General features: G+C 41.4%; 1 protein-coding gene across 1 annotated transcript; it reads left to right on the top strand.

Annotated features, from left to right (window-relative positions):
* Positions 1 to 14,774: 14,774 nt before the first annotated feature.
* Positions 14,775 to 20,348, top strand: LOC111330576 (uncharacterized). Its single transcript, XM_088763575.1, has 6 exons — positions 14,775 to 14,944; positions 15,327 to 15,622; positions 15,804 to 15,918; positions 18,153 to 18,189; positions 18,820 to 18,946; positions 19,529 to 20,348. Exons 1-6 carry the CDS (start codon positions 14,869 to 14,871, stop codon positions 20,048 to 20,050), a joined length of 1,173 nt encoding a protein of 390 aa, XP_088619701.1. The 5' UTR covers positions 14,775 to 14,868; the 3' UTR covers positions 20,051 to 20,348.
* Positions 20,349 to 26,587: the final 6,239 nt, after the last annotated feature.

The raw sequence follows: 26,587 nt of genomic DNA, 5'->3' as shown, positions 1-26,587 counted from the left end.
TGGCGCTAACCCTGGCGCTATCCCTGGCGCTATCCCTGGCGCTATCCCTGGCGCTAACCCTGGCGCTATCCCTGGCGCTATCCCTGGCGCTATCCCTGGCGCTATCCCTGGCGCTCTCCCTGGCGCTATCCCTATCGCTATCCCTATCGCTATTCCTAGCGCTGTCCCTAGCGCTGTCCCTAGCGCTGTCCCTATCGCTGTCCCTATCGCTATCCCTAGCGCTGTCCCTAGCGCTGTCCCTATCGCTGTCCCTATCGCTGTCCCTATCGCTATCGCTGTCCCTATCGCTATCCCTATCTCTATCCTTATCCTTATCCCTATCCCCACCCCCACCCCTATCCCTATTTCTATCCCTATCACTAACCCCTAACCCGCATATTCCCTATACAAAATCAAGATTTAAACCCTTACAGTCAGATTGAGACAATCAATGGGAACCAAGATGACGTCAATCAATCAATGATTGATGTCAGATGACATCAATCAAACAATGACGTCAATCAAACAAGATGACGTCAATCAAACAATAAAAGACAAGATGACGACAAGATGACGTCAATCAAACAATAAAAGACTATTCAGGCTCAAAGATGGATTAGTCTGGAAGCTGCACCGCTTGTGATTTTTCCTGAATTAAAAATTGCTTTGACTGTAAAGATTTAATCTCATCATTTCTATGGTTGACTACGCTCTTTTCCCTAGCTGCTTTACTTAGCTACAACCTTGGCCACTTTTAATTTTGTTTATTTAGGCAATTCATTGTAGTCCATGTATTGAGCACATTTCAACTAGGTATAAAAAATAATTCGGGATTGCTGTACTTTTGTTTTACTTCGCGCTGTGATTATTACTCCTTGGATTTGGTTTTTACGTCACCCAGTCGTAAAGTGCTCTTCACCGATATTGTCTGTATAGCACCCAGTTACTTTGATGTTGAAGAATAAGAAATTTCAGTTAAAGGAATTACTCAATTTAAAAGGAGTCCTTTCAGGAAAAAAATATATGAATGAAACAAAAAATGGAATAAATCGATTAAATACGAATGAATAAGAATGACTCGATGTATACTGATTACGAGATAGAGAGGTTTAGGAATAGACAAGAAAAGAAGAGAGGGGTGATCATGTTACCGGCCGCGGAAGGAGAGGTCGAAATCATTTACATTGAAAGCAAACATACAAGCAATATGGCGCACCAAAACGGACCTCGTGCGTTTTATTATTCTTTTTGCCATGGCAACTCGTGACAAATACGTTTACATGGGAAGGGGAGGGGTGGTGTCCGTTTTCTCAACTTATCCTTAACACACTTCCCCATTGTAAAGATGTCGTCCTCGACATTTACGATACTGCAGAGACCGTTGCCTCTGTGACAATACTTGAAAATACTAGTTTGTTTTACACATCCGAACTTCGTTTAGGAAAGGGGTGATGAGGCCCTAACCTCCCGAAACTACACAAACAACCTAAGACTGTTTCCAACTAGTGTAAAGTACTACCAAAGTTCAAGGACTTTGATGAATAAATTCCTCAGTTTATGGAGGAACAAGAAGTAGTTCGCTGGTCGCACTTAATGAAAGTTCAAAAGCCTGTGTTTTTTTTTTGAGAAAAAAAAGTTTCTTTTAAGGTTTTTACAGTTCTTAACCAACTCAACAGCTAAACAGCATCACTTGAGCATCGGGATCAATGTTCAATTGGTCCAGTAAGGGTACACTCCAACAGGTCCATAAGAGACAGTGTATGTCCATGGCCAGACACAGTTCAGCCCTGTATAATTATAATTAGGTGGTCCAACGACAGTTCCTTTGAAAGTAAGTGTGCTGAGGGCGTCACACCCACAGTATGATTTGTAGTTCTCTGATAGTAACTGGGGGTTCCCAAGGTGTCGTACGTTAACATGGTGGGTGCCCTGTGCTGCCTAATAGGTCGTCCATGGGTTTCTCCATTATCTGACAGGTTCCCTTCTGATGGCTCCTCCACTAGCTCCGAGAATTCCGCTGCATCTCCAGCGTGAGATGTCTTCTCTTGTGAGAATGGCACTTCTGCCAATCCCTTGTCTTGCACTGGAGAGAATGCTAGTATCCCATCTAGCTCGTCATCGGAACTGTTTTCTGGACTTGGGTCAGGTGGTGTCTGGGGTGCTTTGCTTCTTTTCAAAACTCGTTTTGCTTTTCTGCAGGTTTTGTCTTGTCGTACTTTAAAGGGCAAATCATTACAAGGTAGAAGAAGATTTCGGTGAATAACACGTCGACGCCCCGCACCATTCTCCGGCTTAACTTGATAAACGGGACTCGCTTCTCCTTTTAGTTCCACAACTTGATGTATTGTATCTTCCCAATAGGACCTGAGCTTTCCAGGACCACCTCTTTTACTCACGTTTCGCACTAACACTCTATCGCCTGGTTGTAAAACAGAACAATTAACTTTTTTGTCAGACTGTTTCTTGCCATTTTTACCAGATGATTCAGATCTCTTCGAAGCTAACGAATAGGCTTCCTTCATCGCTGACTGCCACTCCTTGACATAGGTTGAGTAGTTCGAAGAAACCTTAGGCTCTATGCCAAAGATCACATCTACTGGAAGTCTGGGCGACCGACCAAACAGTAAGAAGAATGGTGAGTATCCTGTAGCCTCATGCCGAGTACAATTATAGGCATCTACCACTTTGTGCAGACTGTCTTTCCAGTGTGACTTCTTAGTTTCGGGCAATGTCCGCAACATGGCAAGGAGTGTTTGGTTAAGTCGTTCCGTTTTCCCGTTTCCTTGTGGATGGTAAGGTGTTGTTCGAGATCGCACCACGCCACAGCTTTCCTCAAGCTGGTGAAAAAACTGATTCTCAAATTCGCCTCCTTTGTCGTGTAAGATCCTAGCAGGAAATCCAAAACGCAGTATAAAGTCACTATACAGCTTACTCGCTGCTGTGCGGGCTGACTTGTTCTTGGTTGCGTATGCTTGGGCGAACCTGGTGAAATGGTCTACAATTACAAGGATGTACTCATATCCACCGCTGATCCTTTCTAAGTGAACAAAGTCTAACGACACAATTTCAAATGGTGCAGAACTGTGGATGTTTTCCATCGGTGCTCTTGGTTCAACATGAGGTCTTCTTTGCTTTAGACAACTGCAAACACGTGTGACAAAATGTTCAATGTCTCTTTTCATGCGCGGCCAAAAGAATCGTTCTCTCATTAGGTGGAGGACTCGTTCTACTCTTAAATGTCCCATTTCTTCATGTAACTCCCGGAATACTGTTCTATGAAACTTCTGAAGAAGAACAAGCTGTACATTCGAGCCACTTCTGCGGCGAAGGATTCCGTGTTCTCCAACCACTAGTTTCCTCCATCCACGTAAGAGGGACCGCAAGTCGGGTGGCGCTCTCTGCTTGTCTTGTAGAGTTGGTCGTTTGCCACTTCGTTTAAATTCAATCACTTTCCCAATGGCAGGGTCTTCTCTCTGAGTCTGGTAGAGTTCCTTGGGTGTAATAGGTTGCACTTGCAGGGTAACCTTATCATCCATCATGCGCTGAACTCCTCTTGGTCTACTGGATAAAGCCACAAGCCAAACTGCTTTTCCTTGGCGCTGAGCGTTTATAGCTTCCACTGTGGCTTTAATCCATTCTGGCTCAACTTCCTCCTTACATTCACTAATATATTGTTCGAAAGGCATCCGTGACAGGGCATCTGCATCTCTATTCGCCGTTCCTGGACGATACTTTACTGTGAAGTTAAAATCAGAAAGCTCTGCTACCCATCGGTAACCTGTGGCATTAAGCCTTGCAGAGGTGAGTACATAGGTTAACGGGTTATTGTCTGTGTACACAGTAAAATGTGGCGCATAATATAGATAATCTCTGAACTGTTCAGTTATAGCCCATTTGAGGGCTAGAAATTCTAGTTTGCTGGAGTGAAGATGGTAGTTCCTCTCTGCAGCTGTTAGTGTGTGGGACCCGTAAGCAATAACTCGTAACTTTCTGTCCTGTCTCTGATACAGTGCACCACCTAGACCTCGCTCTGATGCATCGGTGTGCAGGATAAATGGTTCAGAGTAATTTGGGTAAGCCATCACTGGTGGATTGGTGATTGCAGTGATTAGCTGCTCCAAAGCGTCCTGACATTCGCTGGTCCATTTGACTGGTTCACGTGATGACTGTTGACCTCTTTGCTTAGCCGTTTTTCCGCTCGCCCTTCATGTTCTGGCTGGGTGTCCTTGCTCGTCTGGTCCCTTAAGGAGGTCGTACAGGGGCTTTGAAATCCTGGAGAAATTTTTGATGTATCCCCTGTAATAGCTTAACAATCCAGTTAGTTTGCGGACTTCTCCCACGGTCCTCGGCCGAGATTCTTTCAAGCTTGTGACAGCTTTGGTACCCTCTGGATCTATCCTGTGACCACTCTGGCTTACTATCCTTCCAAGAGAACGGACTTCCCGCTGGAACAGGTGACATTTGCTGGGTTTCAGTTTGATTCCATGTTTGCGAAGACGTCTTAACACTGTTCGTAAATTCTCCACGTGTTCCTCGAATGTCTTGCTATACACAATTATGTCATCCAAGTAGGGTATGCATATCTCGTCTCGAATCCCCTCTAAGTAATCCTCCATGTACCGTTGAAATTGAGCTGGTGCATTGGAAAGTCCGAATGGTATGCGATTCCATTCATACAAGCCCCAAGGTGTGATGAAGGCTGTAAGATGTCTGCTTCCTTTTTCAATGAAGCCTTGATGATATGCTTTCCCTTGGTCTAATACTGAAAACCATGAGCTTCCTCCAAGGTTGTCAATTGTCTCTTGAATCCTTGGGATTGGATGACTGTCTCGCACTGTTTTACGGTTGAGCTCCCTGTAGTCAATACATAGGCGCAATTCCCCGTCCTTCTTCCTAACGCAGACAACTGGCGAGGCATAGGACGACTGAGACTTTGTTATCCATCCTCGGTTCAGCAAATCTTCTATGTAATGCCTGACTTCAGTGTACAATGGGCGAGCTACCGAAGTATAAGTCCTCTGAACTGGCGTAGGGTCTGATAATGTCAGATTCATCTGAAGTCCTTTTATACTCCCCACATTTTCGTCGTCTTTGGCAAATGACTCCGCCTCCTCTTGCAGCAGGATGATGGCCAACTGTCGCTGCTCTTCAGTCAAAACACCCAGTTCCACTTGTGGCGTCCTTACCGAGTGAGAGGTTTCCTCTTTACGAGGGTCAAACCCTCGTTGTTGTGAGACCACTATGTCCTCTTTAGTCAAAGTTCTATCCTCAGGGTGTGGCAAGTCCTTTCTTTGGACTTCCAAGGGTGTGATGGATTGAACTAGGTGCAGGCTCCTCAATGGTGTGCGGCGACCAAGAATTACGTCATACCTTGTGGGATTGTGAACTTCGATATTCACTTTACGCGGCGATCCCCTCGGCAACGAAAGTAGTCGTTCAGACAGTTCCAGTTCAGCTTGCCAGGTTGACTCTTGAGCTGGTTCAAACAGTACTGGTGTTCTTTCCTCTAGGAGACCGCAGTCAACACGACAAGCTACCGCAACTGTCTGGCCACGTGGCACTGTTAAGTTGTTCTTGCTGCTCCTTGACACACAAAGTCTCTCAACATCCGTTCTTTGCACCAGATCAACCAACATAATTACATTCTCTTGCTCCATTTCACTGAAGGCTGATTTCATAATCTCATTAAGGGGCACTGCTCCATCTTCTCCCATTTGGTCTGGGCTTTTAATTACTTCTTCGATGACGTTGAAACCAATAATTGGGTATTCCAAGTCGTTTCTTGCAACCAATAGTGGCACTGTGAGTCGGGTGGACGACTGAGCACCTGAAGTTAACTGAAATTGCACTTCTACCCATCCATCAAACGGTATCGGTCCGCCATTAGCTCCTATCAGATTCAGTCCTGTTTCCTCTCCAAGCAACTCTGCAATATTCCTTGGCTTTAAGGAGGGCAGATATTCTCCAAGCCAACTTTTCGACGCAATGGATACCTGTGCACCTGTGTCCCAAAGGACCTCGACTGGTACTCCATTCAACACACACGAAACCTTGCACTTTTTGCCCACAAGGTTAGCTACTGCTACATGTTGCTCGGGTGTTAAATGGCTGGCAAATACATAACCATCTCCACGTTCCACTCACAAGCGTTTCTTTGTTTCTAGATGTTCAATCGCCTGGCAAAGTCTCTTGTGACTGCTCCAGTGAAGTTTCTGGCATCTCTGTCCACAATACCGAACCGCTTTGCACCCTGAACACTGCTTGAAAACTTGATCCTTCCCCGCACTTCTTTGACAACAAACGCATTTCTGGGACTTAGAGTTTTCACAAGAGTGGGCTACTTCCTGTCCCGTGGTTGTAGCCCACGCCTGTTTCCCGAACCTGTTTTATCGCCACCATTATTCTTCTTCCGACAACCACGAGCCCAATGATCACCACTACCACAGATGTGGCAATGGTCGCACGACTCCCCTCTACCTTTTGCTTGACAACTAGGACAGCCCAGGGGTCGACGGTACCATTGATGGTTCTAAGATCCTGGTGGGGTACTGGTCAATCGTTCGTCTTTAGCTTGATTCTTCTCAATAGACTCTTTCAAGGTGGCAAGTTCAGAATGGACTGCCTGTAGTGCAGCCATAAAATTATCTTCCTTAGTATTGCCTGTCTCGGTGCGTTTTAACTTCTTATCAGATGTTACAGACTGGACAGCCCCTTCCCCTGTCTGTGAGGCATGCACTTTATTAACTTTTGGACTCTTATGGCGAGTAGAAGATCCTAATTTTGACTTCCTCTCAGTTTCTTCCAAAACAATTTCTTTCATTTGCTGAATAAGGTCTTCATCCTGTACATTTGGGTTTTGGAGGGATGGCCTCAATCTGGTCCGGATGGCTTCATCCTGAAGACCTGTGTCCACTGCGTGGAGAGACATACCCTGGACCAATGCTGGGTCATACTTTAATTGTGTGTCTGCCTCCTTTGAAGCAAACAGGATCTTCTGCCTGGTATCTAGGGCCCTGATGAGGAAACTCTGAGAACCCTCCTGGGGCTCTTGAACTAATGTAGAGAGCTGACGATAAAGTTCTGTAGCACTCTTTTCCTGATAGTGGTATCTCAGTATACTTCTTAAACGAGGAAGGGTCAAACTTTCCAGACCTTTTAAATAACTTCTTAATCTCATCCCAGGGTTAATAGACCTGACTACGGCATCCACTACTTCAAAAGGCTTGTAGCCCTTTTGCAAAGCACCCTCAATTTGTCTCACTAAGCTGACAAAACTCAGTTTGTCCTTTTGCCCCGGCTCCCCAATCTGACCGACAATTTTCAACTCTCTCTTGAAATCATTCGGTCGAAAATACAATGGTTTTACATCTTCAAATTTAGGCTTACCCTCTCCAAGCAGCGGTTGAGAAATTCCAGGCTTCGCTTTCTCGTCAAATACTTCCAAAGGAGGGCAAACAGGCGTATATTCCATTATTTGTAACTTAAATTCCTCCAGGTGTTTCATTTTAGCTGCCTTTGTGCCTTTCAATGTGCCCTCGAGCTGTTCTTCGATCAACCTGACAAGTCCCTTTCTGTTCTTTTCCTTCGTATCCTCATCACTGCATCCCAGAGTTTTAGCGATCTCCTCCAGGTCCTTAACTCCTAACTGGCAGAGATACCTCTGTATATGCATCTGGACATCCTCAATTTCCATTCTTTATGTTCCTACTGGGGCTTGTTTCTTTCGATCGATTTACTTTCGCCCTGCGACTTATTTCACTCCAATCCGCCGACCATTACGTAAAAATGTTGCTTCAACTTTTACGTTTAGTTAACTCCCAGACAGGCCCCCAAATGTTACCGGCCGCGGAAGGAGAGGTCGAAATCATTTACATTGAAAGCAAACATACAAGCAATATGGCGGACCAAAACGAACCTCGTGCGTTTTATTATTCTTTTTGCCATGGCAACTCGTGACAAATACGTTTACATGGGAAGGGGAGGGGTGGTGTCCGTTTTCTCAACTTATCCTTAACAATCAGATGGAATATGTCATTGCTTACCACAGCTTTGATTGGTTTTCCTTTTCTATTTCCAGTCAGTGCTAACGCTTTGTTTACGCCATCTTTGAATAATAGGGCAAAGAATGTTGTAAAACCTCTTGTTTCATTGCTTGTTTCCAAATGAGCTAAATTTGAAATATGAGGTTGAGGAACTAAGTGAAGTTCAGAAAACAACAAAGGACAGAAAATAGACGTAGTGATAGACGATTATTATTTCAGTTCTTACGCCTAGGGTACAGGAAACCATTGATTTTAAAAGAGTTTCACCATCAACCAGCTGAAAAGTCACAGCTGTTAAACTCGCAAAATTTTCAACAATTTTTGATATTGGAAATTGCCTAGCTTAAAAAAGTTTGGCAAATTTTGGAACAAGGGGCCTCCTTTGGCAAATATAAGGAAGATACTCCACATCTTGATCATTTTTGACCCATGAAAATAATATTATCTTCCCACTTGTCGATGAAAAAACCTCGCCTTTTCATCTGCTATTAAATTGAAAGTCAGTTGTTGAGGATTAAAGAGAGTGAACTGACATTGAGAAACGCAGCATCTAATACTAAGCTAAACATTCCCTCCTCTCCCCTCCCTTCATTGTTTCTGTCGATGAGAAGAAGGGACAGAGGGGCGAGAGAGGTCACCATCATAGCGGGATGTAGGGAGAATTGTGAAAAAGACATACAGTAACATTGTTAAGATTTTCAAAATTGTCTCGGGGACTTCTGGGCAGACATTGCAGCCCGCATAATTCTTTAACAAATCAGTTATGTACGTACTGTCACCTCCTGAGGTAAAACTCCCGCTGCAAGTCACAATGCTAGTGCTTGAATTCCTCATTACAAGACAATCATTCTCTCTGCTGACTGGGCTCCACAATCGATAAATGGTCTTTGGATGGACTTTGTGAGGCATAAAGTACAAACGAAAACCACGCAGAAATTGATATGTGAAATATTATGTAAACGACAGCTACACTGGTCAAACCTTTTATTCGACACGTTTGGTGTTTGCAATGTTTATTTCTGTATATCTACTCACTACATAAAGCTTACATTAACCGGTGTGTGATCTCATCGGAAACGAAAAACCGAAAAATCGTGGGTGCGCAAGTTTAACTCGCCATATCAAAACGATGGCAAGAAGATACTAAGAAAAGGAATAAAAAATCGGATTGCTTTTCAATTGATATTTTTTTCACCCTTTCTTGAGCAGTTGTCTTCGTTGCTGTTTCCGTAACAAGTTCCGTTTTTACAGGATAAGGTTGTTAGCCTTAAGCCTAACCCCCATGCCTGGAGGGCTGTGGGACTGTCTTTAGTCTGGACCCTACTCCTTGACCTTTCCGGTTTGGGAGGCCCTACCAGGGGTGTAAACACCCCCGCCGGCATTGCTCTTGGAGTCACTGGGACGCACAAGCCACTCAGCCACGACAAGGCAACAGTCCCAGCTGTGAGTGAACTGTAGAGAAGGGACTAAGGGAGCTCAATTACAGCTGGAGCACCATTGAAAAACTGGCTAAAGATAGGCAGGGCTGGAAGGATTTCGTTACTGCCCTATGTGCCACACAGGCATGATGGGCAGTAAGTAAGTAAGTAAGTAAGTAGGTAAGTTTCTCGAGCGGTGGCTCCTCGAATATTCAACACTCGCTGCCTTCACGCTACAACACCGTAACCATCCTTTCAGTTTACATACCTAATCCTAGGATAATGAAAATTTCAATTTGTTCAGACGTTAATTACCGGAAACTCAAAAATAAGCCACCTTGAGCTCGCTGTTAGTGGGGACTGCCGTTTTTTACCTGTCCTGAAGTAAGAACTCGACGTTTCATGCCATATTTAAGCATTTCGTGACTCTGGAGATCCACATCGGCATGAAATCTGTCATCGTATTTCTGAAACTTGACATTCCTTGTCTTCACCTCGCGCCGTAACACATCGGAGAAAGCTTGAAGGAAAAGAGGCACAAGACCTCGGCCACAGTTTTTCCCCATACGGACTTCCGGGCTGGTGAATAACATTTATTTCTTGGGTGAAGGGTCATAAGGTCATAACAAGTGTTGATGTTGATGCTGTTGTTGTTGTTTTTTTCTGCAAATGGTTAAATAATTGAAACCGTTTAGTCGAGTTATATAACCAAGAGGATTTTCGTTTAAAAGACTCTTCTGCCTCCAACCTTTTTTCTTATAAGGTTGCATTTTCTTTTACAACGCCAAATAAATGAATCACAAAGATAGCGTGACCAAAAATTTTCTGGTATTTTTCTTAGGAATTGACCTCGTAGGAACTCCTTTTCACCCGGCTCTGAAATATACCTGGGAAATTTCTGACAATTCTTTATCCTTTTTAGACATCAAAGTGTCAATTGAAGGCAACGGTTTATGCACTAGTGTGTATTACAAACCTACAGACTCGCATAATCACTTGTATTCGTCTTCGCATCCATCTCACGTTAAGAATTCCATTCCTTTTTGCTCAGTTTCTAAGACTTCGTCGTTTATTTAGTGATGACTCTGATATCCACCACGAATCAGAGTCAATGTGCCAGTTTTTCGATAAACCCTGATTGTGTCGTTCAAGCGGGTTACAACCGCGCCCAACTTATTGATCGACATTCAGCGCTATAAACGTCACAAAAGGAAGATTCCGACCGCATTCTATTCACTCTCACGTCTCACCCTCACAACCACTCAGTTAAATCCATCATTCTTAAAAACTTTAAATTACTTCAAAACGATCCAGAGACAAGCACTATCTTTTCACAGCCTCCGCTCATTCCATTCAAACGCGACAAAAACATAGGCAATTTTTTGGTCAGAAGTTCTTTTCAGACTAGCGACCAACCAGGCACTTTTAAATGCGCTCGTGCACGATGCAAAACGTGTCCTTTCATTCACAACACTGAGAAATTATCGGGACCCAAACGATCCATTAAGATCACCGATCACTTCACATGCACCTCCGCCAATGTAATATATTGCATAACTTGCACTTATGGCAAAAAGATTTACATCGGCGAAACAGGCAGAAGACTAGGTGACCGATTCCGAGAATACCTTCGCGACGTGGAGAGGAATGAAAAGGACATATCGAAACCAGTCGCTAGACATTTTAATGTACCCAATCATTCTAAGCAACATATGGAAATCTGCGGTCTTTCCTTTCACTTAGGTAGCACGGAAAGCTGCAAAACTCTTGAACAAAAGCTTATCTTTCAAACCGGCAGTCTAAATCCCACAGGTATCAACGAACGCTTTTCATTCCACTAATCTAGTCGTGTTTTTCTCGTGGCCATGTTCCCACCAATCACGTAGCTCCATTTTCTGTCTTTAAAAGCACACACAACCCACAATTCCTCTATTCGCTCCGACGAAGGGCTAACGCTCGAAACGTCAGCTTTTATAACCGTAACGGCGGCCAATTTACCATTTAACCTTTGTTGATACATTCAAATTATTTCGTTACCCCCACCGACGCTGCCCCAAACAGTTTCTTTAGAAACTATCAGCCTTAAGACACGAATAGTTCGATTAAATTTAATGAATTTTGCATATATGTGTTGAATTTCTTTTGCTATTGCTAAACGTAATTTAAAGCCAAGTTAGATGTACGAACTGATTGTCGCTTGAGTTCTCTGTTCATCTCTATAAATTATTCTTTCTAATTTGGAGATTATTCAACACACGTTACCGAAAAAAGAGGAAAAGAAAAGAAAAAAAAAAAGCAACCGGAACAACACACGTAAACTTATTCCTGGTGCGTCGTGCGTGACACTAAATCCTTCGGGCAAATTTCTACTATTCGCCGGAATATCGCTGCGATGGGATTTTCTTTCTACACAAGCCATGCTGCAAATCACACTTCCTGTCTTAGCAAGTAGCCTTTTTAGAAAACACGCTGACACAAATATAACCTAACCCGACATTTTTTCGGAGGGTTAGCGCAATGGACGAATGCCAAAATTAAAACAATCCCGGGCCGGTATTGGCTTGAGTCGTCTCATCCATGATGCATGCATGTCGCGTTATTTAGGTAAATCTTTTTCCACAGCGGTTTTCAAACCACAGTGAATTTAATGGAGTGTTGGCAGGGTAAAAAGAAAGAAACAAAGAAAGAAGAGGAAAAGAAAAAAAATAACCAAGACCGAACGAGGATGTCCAAGAATTAGCTTTACAGGCAATAAAAGAAGGAAAACGACGACGCTGCTTCCAAAAAATAGGAAAAAAACATTGATCCAAGGACCAAATTTTATTCACAAAACCTGGCAAATTACTCGACATAATACGTAACATTACGTAACATTACGCAGCGGTACAAACATCAACCAAAAGTACACACTACAACTAATGAAACGTACCAACACTCAGAGTTGATTAACACGTAAACGAAGTACAGACAGGAAACGGCATGACAGTAAGTTTGGCGCTAACAGATGTTTACAATTAATATCTGCCTCCCCATCACAAAACGTCGGATTTTACCTTAAGCGCAGGAGTGATTCTTATGATGATGATAATAAGAACAATAATGGCGATGACAAGGACAGTGATGGTCATAAGGACTTTCCGTAATAACAACTTTTACTGTCGATCGAAACTCTAGACAGCCGAAGAGGCTACCTCGGCATCTTAACCTTCAATGTTTCTTTCTCTTTCCTTAAAAATGCTTGGAGTCTCTTGTTATCATCACCCACTTTTTTCATCGTACTGTAGGAAATTGACTGGCAACACGTCGGAGAAGACTTGAAGGAAAAGGCGACGGAATTCCTGAACATCTACTTATTTTTTTATAAGAAATGACTCTCTCTGCTTTTTTGGACGCCACGTTGATGTTAATCATATCGGCCACGTCTAGGTTCTGAATAGGTCAAAGGGATAAATAAAGGAAGTTAGAAGTTGCGTTTTATTTTTGACGGGAGACCACTTTCAAATGATGGTAACAGTTGCCTCATATGCGAATAGTTTAGTAAAAGACCCGTGTTAGAGCTGTCTACGATAGATTTGCCTAACTGCTTCTTTGTCACCTGAATTTCTTCCAGATTCTCCTTCTTTATCATGTTAAACCTATAAATTACTAGAACTGATTGTCATTGCTCTTGGGTAGTTGTGGATACCGTTAATCCCTTGTGAGAGACATGATGAGTCACAGTTCGTTACGCAATATGGAGATCAATTTCGGACAAATTTCAGGATAACGACCGTTAAGGCGTCGAAAACTGAACTTTTGCTTTCCGTCTATTAGCAAGATATCCACAAAGTGAAACTATTTGCATTGTTTAATGATGCCCTAAATTTATTTTCTTTACTCTTTTCTAACTTATTGCATGGTAAGTTTCAGAGGAACGTAAGGAAAATGAAAACATTGAAAACCGGTTTTGAAAATGGAGGTAAGAGTTCGATTGATATCGTAATCAGAAAAAACAGTGTAAGGTGTAAACCAGGGGACTGTCTCTCAGACTATCAGTAGGACAAAAATAGATTATCAACGACAACAAAGTCGAGAGACTTGGTCCCTCGGCTTTTTTGGTCCTCCTTCTCTTCATCATTCTCGTAACTGTCGGAGACCTTCAAAGTGAGTAAGGCTAGAAATCGGGAAGACTGTTTTTATACATAGGGAACAAAAGTATTTATGTCGTTGAAACACTTGGCGAGGACATAAGGGTACGCTTTCGTTTTACTTGCTACAAGTAGGGGAAGTGATCTGGGAAATTTTTTGCATGCCTCTTATTCAGTCAATCACTTGATTTTTAATTCCTTTGAATTTAGAGACGAAGAAACTCCTTTGGAATGGCCAAAACACTGATTTCATGCTTTCCATTCATGTAAACTGCGCGTATATTGTCTTTAGCGGGAAACATTTTTATTATTAATGCCACGAGAACATTAAAGTTAACTCAGCCACTTTACTATACAAATGTAGTGGTGAACAAATATGGAAATTTCACAACTGGCAGACCGCAAACCCTGTAATCAAGCTACAGTCAAAGGCCAAAAAAGCGGCAATTCTCTTAACAGCCTCAAAAAGATTTGTAGCAGATAAAGTTAATGTCAAGGGATCTCGTTGTCTTAGAGTAAGGTGTTTTAACATTTATTTCAAAAGGAAGTTTAGCCATTAAGTCAAGCACGCTTAGCCTTAATGTACTTTCACCTCCAAAGTCTTAAAGTGGATGTAGGATACAAAAAGCTCGTCTGAATATATAAGTATGTAAGATTTGATATAATAGCTATGATTCTCTATGGTTCTTTATGCTAGGATTAAGAACAGACCTTTAATTATTAATAACTTCAGCATGCTTTCAAATGAGCCAGCACGAAGAGAGAAGATAATAAACCATACAAACAGATGGAGACTTGCGACGTAAAGGAAATTGCGATTTACGCAGTTATCACAAACTGCGACAGTGAGTCATACAAAATCCTTATATTAGGAGTTGCAATTTAACAATCGTACTAAACCTTAAATGCAATGTTTACATCAACAAGATACATCGGAATAGATGTGACTCAGATTATTATTTTCAAGGTAAAAAAACACATTTCCAAGCACAACTAAAACCTTTCATGTTTGTTCAACCATTTAAGTGTTGATTGAACCAATAAAAAGCTTTCTTCTCTTCAAATGCATCACAGCTTATCGGATTATCAGGTTATCAGCTGTATCACCATCTTATCAACTAGTCAGAATCGACTGGTTGCCGGTTTTCTGGTTGCTACGTGACCCATGTTGTTCGAACACACGAAAAAAAAACGGTCTATGTTTCGTTACTGCGCAACAGAAAACTTTATTACTCTGCCGTCAGATCTTATTCCTTCGAGCAAATAAATAGGTATGCATTTCTGTCTAATTAGCCATTGGTCATGTCAGCGGATTTCAAGTGCAACCTCGTTTCATTTTTCTTGTTTTCGATATTCGCTGCAGCCGAGGGTTCTTCAGGTAAATACTTTTATCATTTCCTGTGTGTTCATGGAGTTTCTTTTTTAATCTTTTATATATTCAGTCCCAACACTGCTTGGCGACTTGATCCTATAAGTTGGACTAAAGATATTGGGCGATTCCCAGCTAAACCTATGCTCATTGAAGAAATTTACACCAAAACATGATATTTTTACACAAGACATTTTGATGAGCAAACTTATTAATCTTCATAGAGTCAGTTGTGCTAGTCCACTATAATCTACTAGGTTTAATCGATTGAAAAGTTACAACGATTTTCAGTGCGATAGATTTATTGCTATAGCCTTGTAGCATTGTACATTGGAAAGAATTTTGTCGCAATATTTTATTATAAAATTCATTTTTATTTTTCTCACACCAGGAATAAAAAGTTCGGAAGAAGGATGGCGCCCTTTCAAGCAGACATTTAAACAGCGTCAGTTTTTAAGAGAGGAATTCCATCATCTGAACGTAACTCGAGTTAAAATAGTCACTTTGTACTATCTGTTAGATTGTACATTTGAATGTTTGAGAAATACTTTGTGCCTTTCAATAAACATTGCCGCCTCTAGAGGAGAAGATGGAAAGCTATGGTGCGAATTGTTGTCTTCTGATAAGTACAGAGCCGACGCTGAGAACTACAGCCAAAACATGAGTTCGTATCATTTGTTTATTCCGGTAAGAGCTTGTTTGATTCTGAACCAGTATATATCTTATTCGCATCAACGCCTTAACAGATAAAAATGACACTGAACGGAAACGCTGTTGGTAATTCTAAAGCGATATGCTTCATTTACCACATTTACTGTTCAAGTATTCGTGTGTCTTAATGATCCGTAATGTTCCTGACTTATTTCAGTCTCCTTGTTCTTCATCGCCATGTCAAAATGGAGGAACCTGTATCCCCAATTACGACTACAATTCTTACGACTGTCTCTGTGAACAAGGCTTCGTGGGAGAATGTTGTGAGAAAGGTAATTGACATATCAGCACTCCCTTATCTCTATTCAAAGTATGCAGTCGCTAAAACGGTATTTGAAAAGATAAATTTTGAATTTCCTGCTTTTTCTTTCTTCTCTTGATGTGTGTATTAGTTGCATACCCTTGTCAGGGTGCGAATAAGCAATAAGCCCAACAAAAGTCATTTTTGGTTAAAACTTTATTCACTGAAGTGGAGGTGATTAGTAGTGGATATCTATAGACATCGAGGTGAAAATTCCAGTCGTGAATACCGCCAGAATAAAAATAAATAAATAAATAATCAGTTTATTTAACCTTTTGGTAGTGTTAAACACTGAATTACAAGGGAGACAATAAAATTCACTCAATTCTACACAGAACACAATTCACTTGGCATAACAAGACAAAAACAATTAAGCCCTATTGTAACTGTGAGTAACGAACTTACTAAGGCGGTCTGTTCTGTCGAAGCGGATTTGAGAACAGGAAAAACCGGACCTCAACCCGTACCCATGAGCGACATTCGTGGGGTGTGGCAGCAGGCGTGCAAGGAAGCCGGACTCCTTGATGTTTAATATTAAACGCCTGCAAGCCTCATCCCGGAGCGCCAACAGAGTAGGCAAGCCACAGCTCACAAGTGCAGACTCATAAGAGCAATCTCATGAAATCTGGAAAAATGAGCAATCTGGCAATATGATTCTCAGTGCAGACATCTGAGTAAAAATAACGGAGTAATTTATTTCCAGCGTTATATCAAAAAATTATCGAATAATCGACCGCTTACCGTACTTGCTGCAATACTACTTGCTGCAGTACTACTTGCTGCAATACTACCTGATGCAATACTACCTGCTGCAATACTACTTGCTAATCACCTTCTTGCTTTCCTGTCGCACTTTAATTTGTATTATTGCCACTCTTTTATATACAAATCGCACTCTCCACTGAACAAAAACAAAAAAACCAACAACAGTGTCGCTCTTTATGATAAGAGACTATAGCAATCGGTATTAAAAAAAGAAATTGAAAGGTGTCGCATTTTCTTAAAGCCAAAACTTGGAATTTGCGACAATTTTTATCAAGTGCAACGGAATTAGTGTTGAGCTGACCAATGAGCGATTAGAGAGCGCAAAAAAAATACTACTTGGATATGTGATCTATTCTTATCATTATCCTCGATGAATAAGGCAATAATCTGCTTAACTTGTCGAATGCAGAAAAGTTTTATGAAAGTTATGGGTGGGGTGAAAAGAGGTTTACCTCTTCACCATGCAGTTTGCAATAGGCTCCAAAAAGTTTTGATCTCTGTAAAAAACTGCTTGCTTCACAGTTCTATTAAGTTAACATTCTCTTCAGATTAAAAACAGATCTCTCGAGCGGGAATGTTTCCCGAAAAGGCGATACATTGTCACTATTTAATTATAATTGTACATAACAGAAAAATTTCTGTCACCAACTACGTTCAAAATGCAGGAAAAAGCGACCAGATAAATCTTGGCTTAACAGGCTTAGATATTGCAAGTAGCTATAGTATGTGGTAAAGTAGAGTTAATTGTTTTAGTTAAACTCCGTCCGCAGTTCTCCCACCTAACTTATTTCCAGCTATTTAGATAAAACTATGGCTCCTATCGTCAGAACGTCACCACAGGCAAAATTTTGGTCAGTATTCCATCATAAACTACCGACCAACCTGGAACTTTCAAATGCGCTCGCTCAAAATCTTTCCTTTCATTCATAACGTAGAAAAAATATTAGGACTCAGCGATCTTTTCACGTGCACTTCCGACACTGCCATCTTTTGCATTACTTGCACTAATTGCAAAAAGATATACATTCGCGAAACAGGAAGACGCAAGGTGACCGACTCTGAGAAAATCTTCGAGACGCAGAAAGGAATGACAAGGACGCATCTAAACTTGTCGCTAGACACTTTAATCTCCCTAACATTCCTATGGAAGTCCGCGGCCTTTCTTTGCATCCAGGCAGGTCGGAAAGCCGGAAAACTCAAGAGAAAAAATTAATCTTTCAATTCGGCACCCCCAATCAATTACTCTTTCTTGTTATTCTCGTTACCATTTTCACACCAGTATCGTAGCTCCATTTTCTGCATACAAACACACATCCCACAATTCCTTCATACGCTCTGGCGAAGGGTTTACGCCCGAAATGTCAGCTTTGAAACTCTTTACGATGGCTAATTTACATTATCGACTCAGCTGATATTACCAAACTATCTTTTTTCCCAAAGCCATAACGTCGTGCAAGGAAATGTATGACATCCACAGGTTAGTTCTTTCCTAACATGTTTTTACAACTTGAACTCCTAAACTGTCAACAAGCAAACCATTTGATGTGAGCACTATTGTTTCTCCACAAAAATAATTTCGCATTACCACTCGAGCCTCTCCCCCCTCCCTCCCTGTCTGTGAGCAGACATCACCCAAAAGGCACAATTCTCTACTGCTTAAGCTCATCTTTGAAGACATATTCAATAACTAATACGTGCGATGTCTTAAGAGTTTTAAAATACAATTACAACAAGATGGCATTCTTCTCACTCCTGTCAAGTTTTCTTTTCAAGTATTGGGGGATATTTGAGCAGACTACGAGGCTGGAAGAGGAGTGATGAACACGAGTATTTTATTTTAGCGAAAACGCGCACCTACGATGAGACATAAAGTAACCTTCTTATCTCAATTCCTCTTTGAAGGAGTTCTGAAAGGAAAGTCTAGACGCATATCGATCGGAGGTAGACAAGGATGAAGCGAGGAGGAGAAGGCTGGCATTTTAGCAACACAGAATATAGCTTTACATTAGAAAGCACTCAAATCTAGTTATTTTTATTGCGGGACTGCATTTATTATCAAATCATGATTTTTGATTCGCCAGTTGGAGCTAATAATTATTCTCAATAGATCTGACGTCAATGAACTCGTTACCCTTCGTTTGGACTCCCAACCAGTCTCCATTCTTTGTCACATGGGAGATTTTGGATGTGGAGATGGAGGATGGACGCCGGTTATGAAGATTGATGGCAGTAAGGTAAATTCTTTTCGCATTCCAGTTTTCTTCATGTAAATAATTGTTGAAGCCGAATTATGCCACAGCCATAGACTTTACAGCATTACAAACTTAAACAGTATAAGGGAACATTAACTAATGCAGATAGCATCAAGCTTGACAAATACTTATAGGTCTGTAAAAAGACATAATTAGTGAATAGCGCGTTTTTCGTTTTCTATTTTTTGACTTGCCGCCGAGCAAGATATTTCTTTTTATCTTAACTTGATATTTTATCTACTATTTTAGGTCTTAATTGTGTTTTGGCTTTGTAGTCTGAGGCTGTTAATGTAGTTTTAAAATCCTAGTCATATATATAAATAATTGAGAATTTTTATGTAATTCATTTTTAAGAAACAGGGCCCCTATGGATACCAGCCTTGAGCTGAATGGGCTACCCTGTGTAACTAAAGTTTTACTTACTTACTTACTTACCAAGAAATGTTACTTACTTTGAGAAAAATACAGGGTGAGATGATCATTCTAGGGACAGAAGCATACATAATGCCCGTGATCGATAGTAAAGAAGCAATTATAAGTATTCTTTCATTCTTTTTGTTTCAGTCCACTTTTCATTACAATGCACACTACTGGAGGGATTATGAAGAATATAACCTTCTCGGGGGAAAGACTGGGTTCGACGGTCAGGAAACAAAGCTACCGACATACTGGAAAACGTCCTTCTCCAAGATCTGTCTCGGTATGAAAATCGGACAACAGCTCAGGTTCATAGCCCTCAACAAGCAAGCTGACTCTCTGTATTCACTGATTGCTGATGGGCAATACCGCGCCACCTCACTGGGTCGAGACAAGTGGAAAGAGTTGATTGGTTCGCAAGGGTCATTACAGTACAACTGCAACAAAGAAGGGTTCAATGCCGTTTGTAGTTGGAGTCTAAATTCTAAAGCTAGAATTGGTATCGTTAGCAACAACCAGAATGAATGCTCCTCGTGCGACTCAAGGATCGGATTTGGTACAGCAGGGAACCCTGACGATTCGAACACTTGTGGTAACGAGGCAAGTCAGAGTGGCGTAGATAATGGGATAAAACATGTCAAAGCCATGGGATACATCCTGGCACAGTGAGGATTTATATAAACTCATCCTATTTAACATAATTCGCATTTTTTGGTATTCGAAGATGTCTGCATCGTATGAGGAGTTTAAATATCTATTGGTGAAAGTGAATAATTTATAAGTGTCAGCCACAAATGTCAGCTGATAACTATTTCTACAAGCTGTATTTACAACATCATTGATTGAATTTTAAAGGCCGGAAAAATCAATATGAGTCCTGGAAATGTCCTTGAAATATGTTTTGAAACCTCTCCCCTGCCTTTAGCCTGTCAAATTTATCTCATCAGTCTTTTGAAATGATTAAAATGGAAAAAAATGGTTATGCTTTGTAGCTAAATATCTATGTGGACGATTATTCAGTAGAATAGAATAACCTGCTCCAAAGGACTCTTCTGTGGTCCTCAGTAGAATAAACCAGCACACGAGTAATTTTGGAAATAAGGTTAACTGAAAATCTCAGAATTTCCAGAAACCTTACCTAGAAAGCTCCACTGGATACTTATCTAATAACATCTTGGGTCCAACTCGTTCCCACGGCCTTTTCCCTTTTCCCTTTTCCCGCCCTACCCTCAACCAAGGGAAAAGTCCCAAGGAACAAGGTTGATCGGAGGTAGCACCGAAATGAAATGCTGCTTGAATGTAAATTTCCTCCTTAACCCTTAAAACCGATTGTGTCTTTTTACCACATCTCTTTACTCCTGTGAAGCCTGTGTCCCTGAGCTCCTTCCACTTTGTCTTTTTATCCACCCCTCTACTTACCTCCGACAGTTTCAAATATCCTGCTGGCTCTGAGATCCATATCTCCAGTTACTTACTGGTCAGCGGTACTCCTTCTCTCGCTAACTGTTTATCTTGAATAAGTCACAGGAAAGTAAAAAATATTATCCCAAGGTTTTCTCCGGTAGGTACAAGACAACGGGAACACTTGTTATTTCCTATCAAAAAAGAATAATTATTCTGTTGACGTTCGCATTACACGAGATTCACAGCTCTGTTTCCTTGTAACTGAAAGCCAGTTATTTTTGCTTCCATCGTTGGTTTTCCATTTACTCCAGTTGAAATAATGTTTTTGGATGGTCCCTCAAATATCGAATACCAAAATCATCAACAGAAAGATGACAATTTAGAGTAACAAATAATTGTTTATTATTTGGTTGAAATAACTACACCTTTTTCGATAGTTTGACATAAAATACGTGCGTAGATTCTGCGAGTTGCGTTGTTATGCGAGAAATGTAAAAATTCAGTAAAATATCCGGTGCAATGCCTTACCGACTGTGCTAACAAGCCAACATAATGAGCAACTCCCAGTTGGCTTGAGTCAGGAATTTTTCAATCTTTTTCTGGAATTTTGATCTTAATTATTAACAGACGTTTCGACTGAAACCTTCAGTCTTCATCACTGTAATTTGTCACGTGGTAGATCACTGTCGCGCGACAAAGGTCGGGGAACGGAGAAGAGGGCCCAGTCCCAAGTGTGAGACAGAGAGAACCGGAGCCCCCCTTTCTGTTCAGGGTTGGTTCCTCCACCCGTTCCCATATCGCTTCTTTTATCTCCCTCCTTCGCCAATCTCGTTCTTTATATGAAACATATGTATGAACTGCGGTTATGAAACGTATATGTGCACGATCCTTCGCAGTAAAGCACTATTTGAGCAATAGTGAAAATCAGACCTGAAAAAAATTTCAGGCCTGTACGGGATTCGAACCACTGACCTCTGCGATACTAGTGCAGCGCTCTACCAATTGAGCTAACAAGCCAACTGGGAGCAGACCATCGAATTAATTTGATGGCCTGCTCCCAGTTGGCTTGTTAGCTCAATTGGTAGAGCGCTGCACTAGTATCGCAGAGGTCAGTGGTTCGAATCCCGTACAGGCCTGAAATTTTTTTCAGGTCTGATTTTCACTATTGCTCAAATAGTGCTTTACTGCGAAGGATCGTGCACATATACGTCTCGTTCTTTATCTAGGATCTTGACTTCCTTTCAATCCAACACGTGTCCTGTGTCCTTCAGGTAGGTGACACTAAATTGCTGAATTTTGATCAGGATGGGAGTTCGGTCGTTAATGTTGCTAAACTATTTAACAACCTTGATCATGCCACAAAATGCTCCCTGACACTTAAAGAGTGTATAAATAGCTATTGGCCTAAATAACTTGTAATAATCTATATAATTCGGCATCGTCAAAAACCCTTTGCCCGTGTTCCGTTGACAATAAACCTTCGTAGGTTTATTGTTAACGGAACATCGGCAAAGGGTTATTTATTTATTTATTTTAATGTTTTTATTGTATTAATATATATATTTATGTGTGTATGTTTTTAATATTTTAGATGCAGAGCTTCATTGTAAATAAGTGACTTAGCTTTATGGATTCTGTGCCTAATAAAGTATCTATCTATCTATCTATGTTGTTTTAGCCTGGCTCTGATGGACTGAAGAGTCTCTCCAACATAGGTTTTGGCGCAGCCCTTCCCTCTACAGGTAATACCATATACCAGGTTGGAGTGCCTCTCAAACGGCTGTTTTTCTTTAACCCGTAAACCTTCCAGGAGCGTACTAAGCTCCGTGTGGACAATCTGGTTGAATTAATCGAAATTTGCCTCAAAACCACCTATTTTTCCTTTGGAGGAAAGTTTTACACACAAGTACACGGCTGTGCCATGGGGCCCCTGTATCCCCCATCATAGCGAACCTCTGAATGGAGGCCTTCGAACAGCAGGCGTTACACACCTTCACCGGCACGCCCCCTAGACTGTGGCTCCGTTACGTAGTCGACACATTTGTGGTGCTACCTCAGAAAGAGATTTACTCTTTTTTTGAGCATATTAACAGCGTTAACCCCCATATTCGGTTCACTCAGGAGTCGGGTCATGATAATGCTATTGCTTTCCTGGATTGACATCTTCATGTGAATGCCGATGGAAGTCTGGCAACAAAAGTGTATAGGAAACCTACCCACACTGATCATTATCTACAATTTGACTGCCACCATACCTTAATACATAAGATTGGGGTTTTCCGGACACTTAGTCACAGAGCGGAACAGGGGATCAGTGATCCTGACATCTGGACAAATATGATAACACCACATCAAGAAGGCTCTCCGAAAATGCAGATATCCTGACTGGGTGTTCAGCGGAAACCAAAAAAATCACGATGAGCGGGGTGTGGGACTGATACCATCAAGAGGGGAAACAAGGCCTGGGTAACCTTGCCTTACATACGAGTCCTATCTGAGAATATTAAGAACATTCTCAAAGAGCACGGCGTAACAGCGTTTTAAAAACCCCAGAACACTCTAAGACAACAGTTGGTCAAGGTTAAAAACAAAGAGCCGTTTGAGAAGCGCTCCATCCTGGTATGTGGTATTACCTGTGGAGGGAAGGGCATCACCGAAACCTATGAGGGAGAGACTCTTCAGTCCATCAGAGCCAGGCTAAAACAACATCAACGACCGAACTCCAATCCTGATCAAAATTCAGCAGTTTATTGTCACCTGAAGGACATGGGACACGTGTTGGATTCAAAGGGAGTCAAGATCCTAGACGAAGAACGAGAGTGGCGAAGGAGGGGGATAAAAGAAGCGATAGGGGAAAGGGTGGAGGAACCAACTCTGAACAGAAAGGGGGGGCTCCGGTTCTCTCTGTCTCGCACTTGGGACTGGGCCCTCGTCTCCGTTCCCCGACGTTTGTCACGTGATAGTGATCAACCCCGTGACAAATTACACTGATCAGTCGAAACGACTGTTAATAATTTTTTAGACCAAAATTCTAAAAAAAGGTTTTAAAAATTCCTCATTTGAATTGAACCCATATGACATTATTATCCAATTACACTTCGTAGAGTACAAATAACGCCATAGATGAGTACAAATATCACGCGGTATTTGTACTGTAGAGTACCGGTTAAACAGGTTTTCTCGCATCGCGCAAGCGAAAAATTGAATTGTAGTTACGAAAAAAAAATGGCGGACAATTTGAATCATATTCGACTACGAAGAGTCAGAATGGCTGGCAAATATACAACCAAGTTTATTACATGAATCGAACGAAGAAAAGCAGCTAGACGACCTGGAACTTTCTTCATTTATTGAAGAAAAAAGAAACAGTAACACGACAACGCGCCAATTCCGTTCCACTTCGTATACTTCTGTCAAGCACTCCCCGTAAATAAATATCCGCGAGATTCGCCCGCACTGAAATAACAGTTTGGCGTGTTGGATAATAAATAACTTATTAGACGTTTTTTTGTGTAGTATCGCTGAGTATTTTTACTCGTTATTTGTATTTTGACGAGCCCTACGGGCTCGTCAAAATACGGCACAACTCGTGAAAATAGTCAGCGATACTACTCAACAAAACGTCTAATAAGATATATGTATTCACTTTCCCAGTTGGCTTGTTAAATCAGTTGGTAGAGGCACCGGTATTGCAGATTTTATGGGTTTAAATCCCGTACGGGCCTGAATTTTTTCAAGGCCTTATTTCTACTATTACATAAGTAGGGTTCATTATTGCGAGGATCGCTTTCATACATTTCATGAAACCGCAGTACACATATATGATTTTCATATATTCAAATTCATTAACCATACAATTGGGTAGGATAATTCTAAAATTGTAACCACTAATTAATGCTACCACCAGCGCCTTTGTTTGGAAGCTTGGTATTTTGACTCCACCCACGCTCCTTTAAATCTTGATGATGGCGGCTTGTTAACTGACGCCTATTTATTCTTCGTTAGAGAATAGGGCAGCTAATTAATGACCTTCGTAAAGGACCTCTTTTTACAACGATTAAATCACCCCTGATGAAGACACTAGACAGGAGTGTCGAAGCGTTGGGTCGGTGGATCGTAATTTGCCCGGTTACATTCATTAAATTGTTAAACCAGAGTAACGAATGTGAAATAATCTTACCCAAACGCCATTTAGTTTTTTGCCTTCATCAAATAACAATGAATTATAGTGAAGCCAGTATAAAAAGACATACGACCAAATTTGTTCGGCTTGATGGGCTACTGTTATCTCTTACTACTTTTTTTCTATAAGTGTGGGGCTACAATGCACCACTGACGCAGCGCCGCGTGCGCGGCATTGACAATTGTCCCTGGCTAAACAAGAGCATAAAGATGACTATGCACCAGCGTAATTATTTTCACAAAAAAGCAATCAAGAGTAATGCCTCAGAAGATTGGGCAAACTACCGCCATTTTCGCAATCGTGTAACAAATGAAATAAGGTCAGCGAAAGCGTCTTACAATAAACGGCTCATCGAGGAAAGTGGTGGCGATTACAGTTTGTTTTGGAAGACGATGAAGAAAATCCTACCGGGTGAAAAGAAAGCTACTTCTCCAAACATCAAAGTAGACGGCGCTATCTCTTCTGACAAACATTGCATTGCCAACGCATTTAAAAAGTTTTTCGCATCTGCAGCAAGCAAATTGATGGCCACCTTACGGAAAACTTGTGGTCATAAAAACGTTATTCCGTTACTCCTGCCTGTCAGTATCCGCCGTTTAATTTTCTTGAGATCTCTGGGGAGTTTGTTATGTCTCAACTACGTAGCCTGAAATCTGGGAAGGCCGTGGGTTTGGACCGCATACCGGCTCGCCTGTTAAAAGATTCTGCGGACATTGTAGCTAAGCCTGTGGCGTTTATTATTAACACCTCGTTGCGTACTGCCCAAGTTCCTAGTGATTGGAAATCCGCACGGGTCATTCCACTTTTTAAGAAAGGAAAGGCTGATGAGATGGACAATTATCGCCCGATTTCCATTTTACCTGTTTTATCTAAGGTTTTAGAACGGGCTGTACATATCCAACTCTACAAATATCTCCAGCAAAACAAGATTTTGAGCCCTTATCAGTGCGGGTTTCGGAAGTATCACTCGACAGAATTCGCTGCTCTTAGTTTTTCTGATAATATTCGAAGGAACATGGATCAAGGTCAATTAACTGGTGCTGTGTTTATTGACCTTCGCAAAGCTTTTGACACTGTGAATCATGCGGTACTTCTGGACAAGCTTTCCAATTTGGGGATTTTGGATAAAGAGCATGGCTGGTTTACGGATTACCTGTCGAACCGCACCCAAGTTGTAGAGTTTCAAGGGGTGACTTCTACTTCAGAAGCCGTCTCTACTGGAGTGCCTCAGGGTTCTATTCTCGGGCCACTATTGTTTATTCTACACATTAATGATTTATAGGAAGTAGTGTCCGATTGCAATATTCTGATGTACGCCGATGACACTGTTCTATACTGTTCATCCTCTCAAGCCTCTATCATTCAAGACAAGCTGAATGCTGAACTGTCTAAAATTGATGACTGGCTTTCTTTTAATAGTCTGTTTGTTAATGTAACAAAAACTGAAGCTATGCTTTTCGGAACCGCCCCTAGATTATCTGCTGTTAACTCCTTTTCTATTACTTTAAATAACAATGTAATTAAGCGGGTTTTTCATTTCACTTATCTAGGTATAGTTTTTGATGACCGCCTTAGCTGGAATGAGCATATAAAGCAACTAATTTCGAAGGCGGGAAAAC

This window comes from Stylophora pistillata, chromosome 6 (assembly GCF_964205215.1).
Source record: "Stylophora pistillata chromosome 6, jaStyPist1.2, whole genome shotgun sequence".
NCBI lineage: Eukaryota > Metazoa > Cnidaria > Anthozoa > Scleractinia > Pocilloporidae > Stylophora > Stylophora pistillata.
Note: the sequence above shows the minus strand (reverse complement) of the source record. Positions and strands in the feature narration are given on the sequence as shown.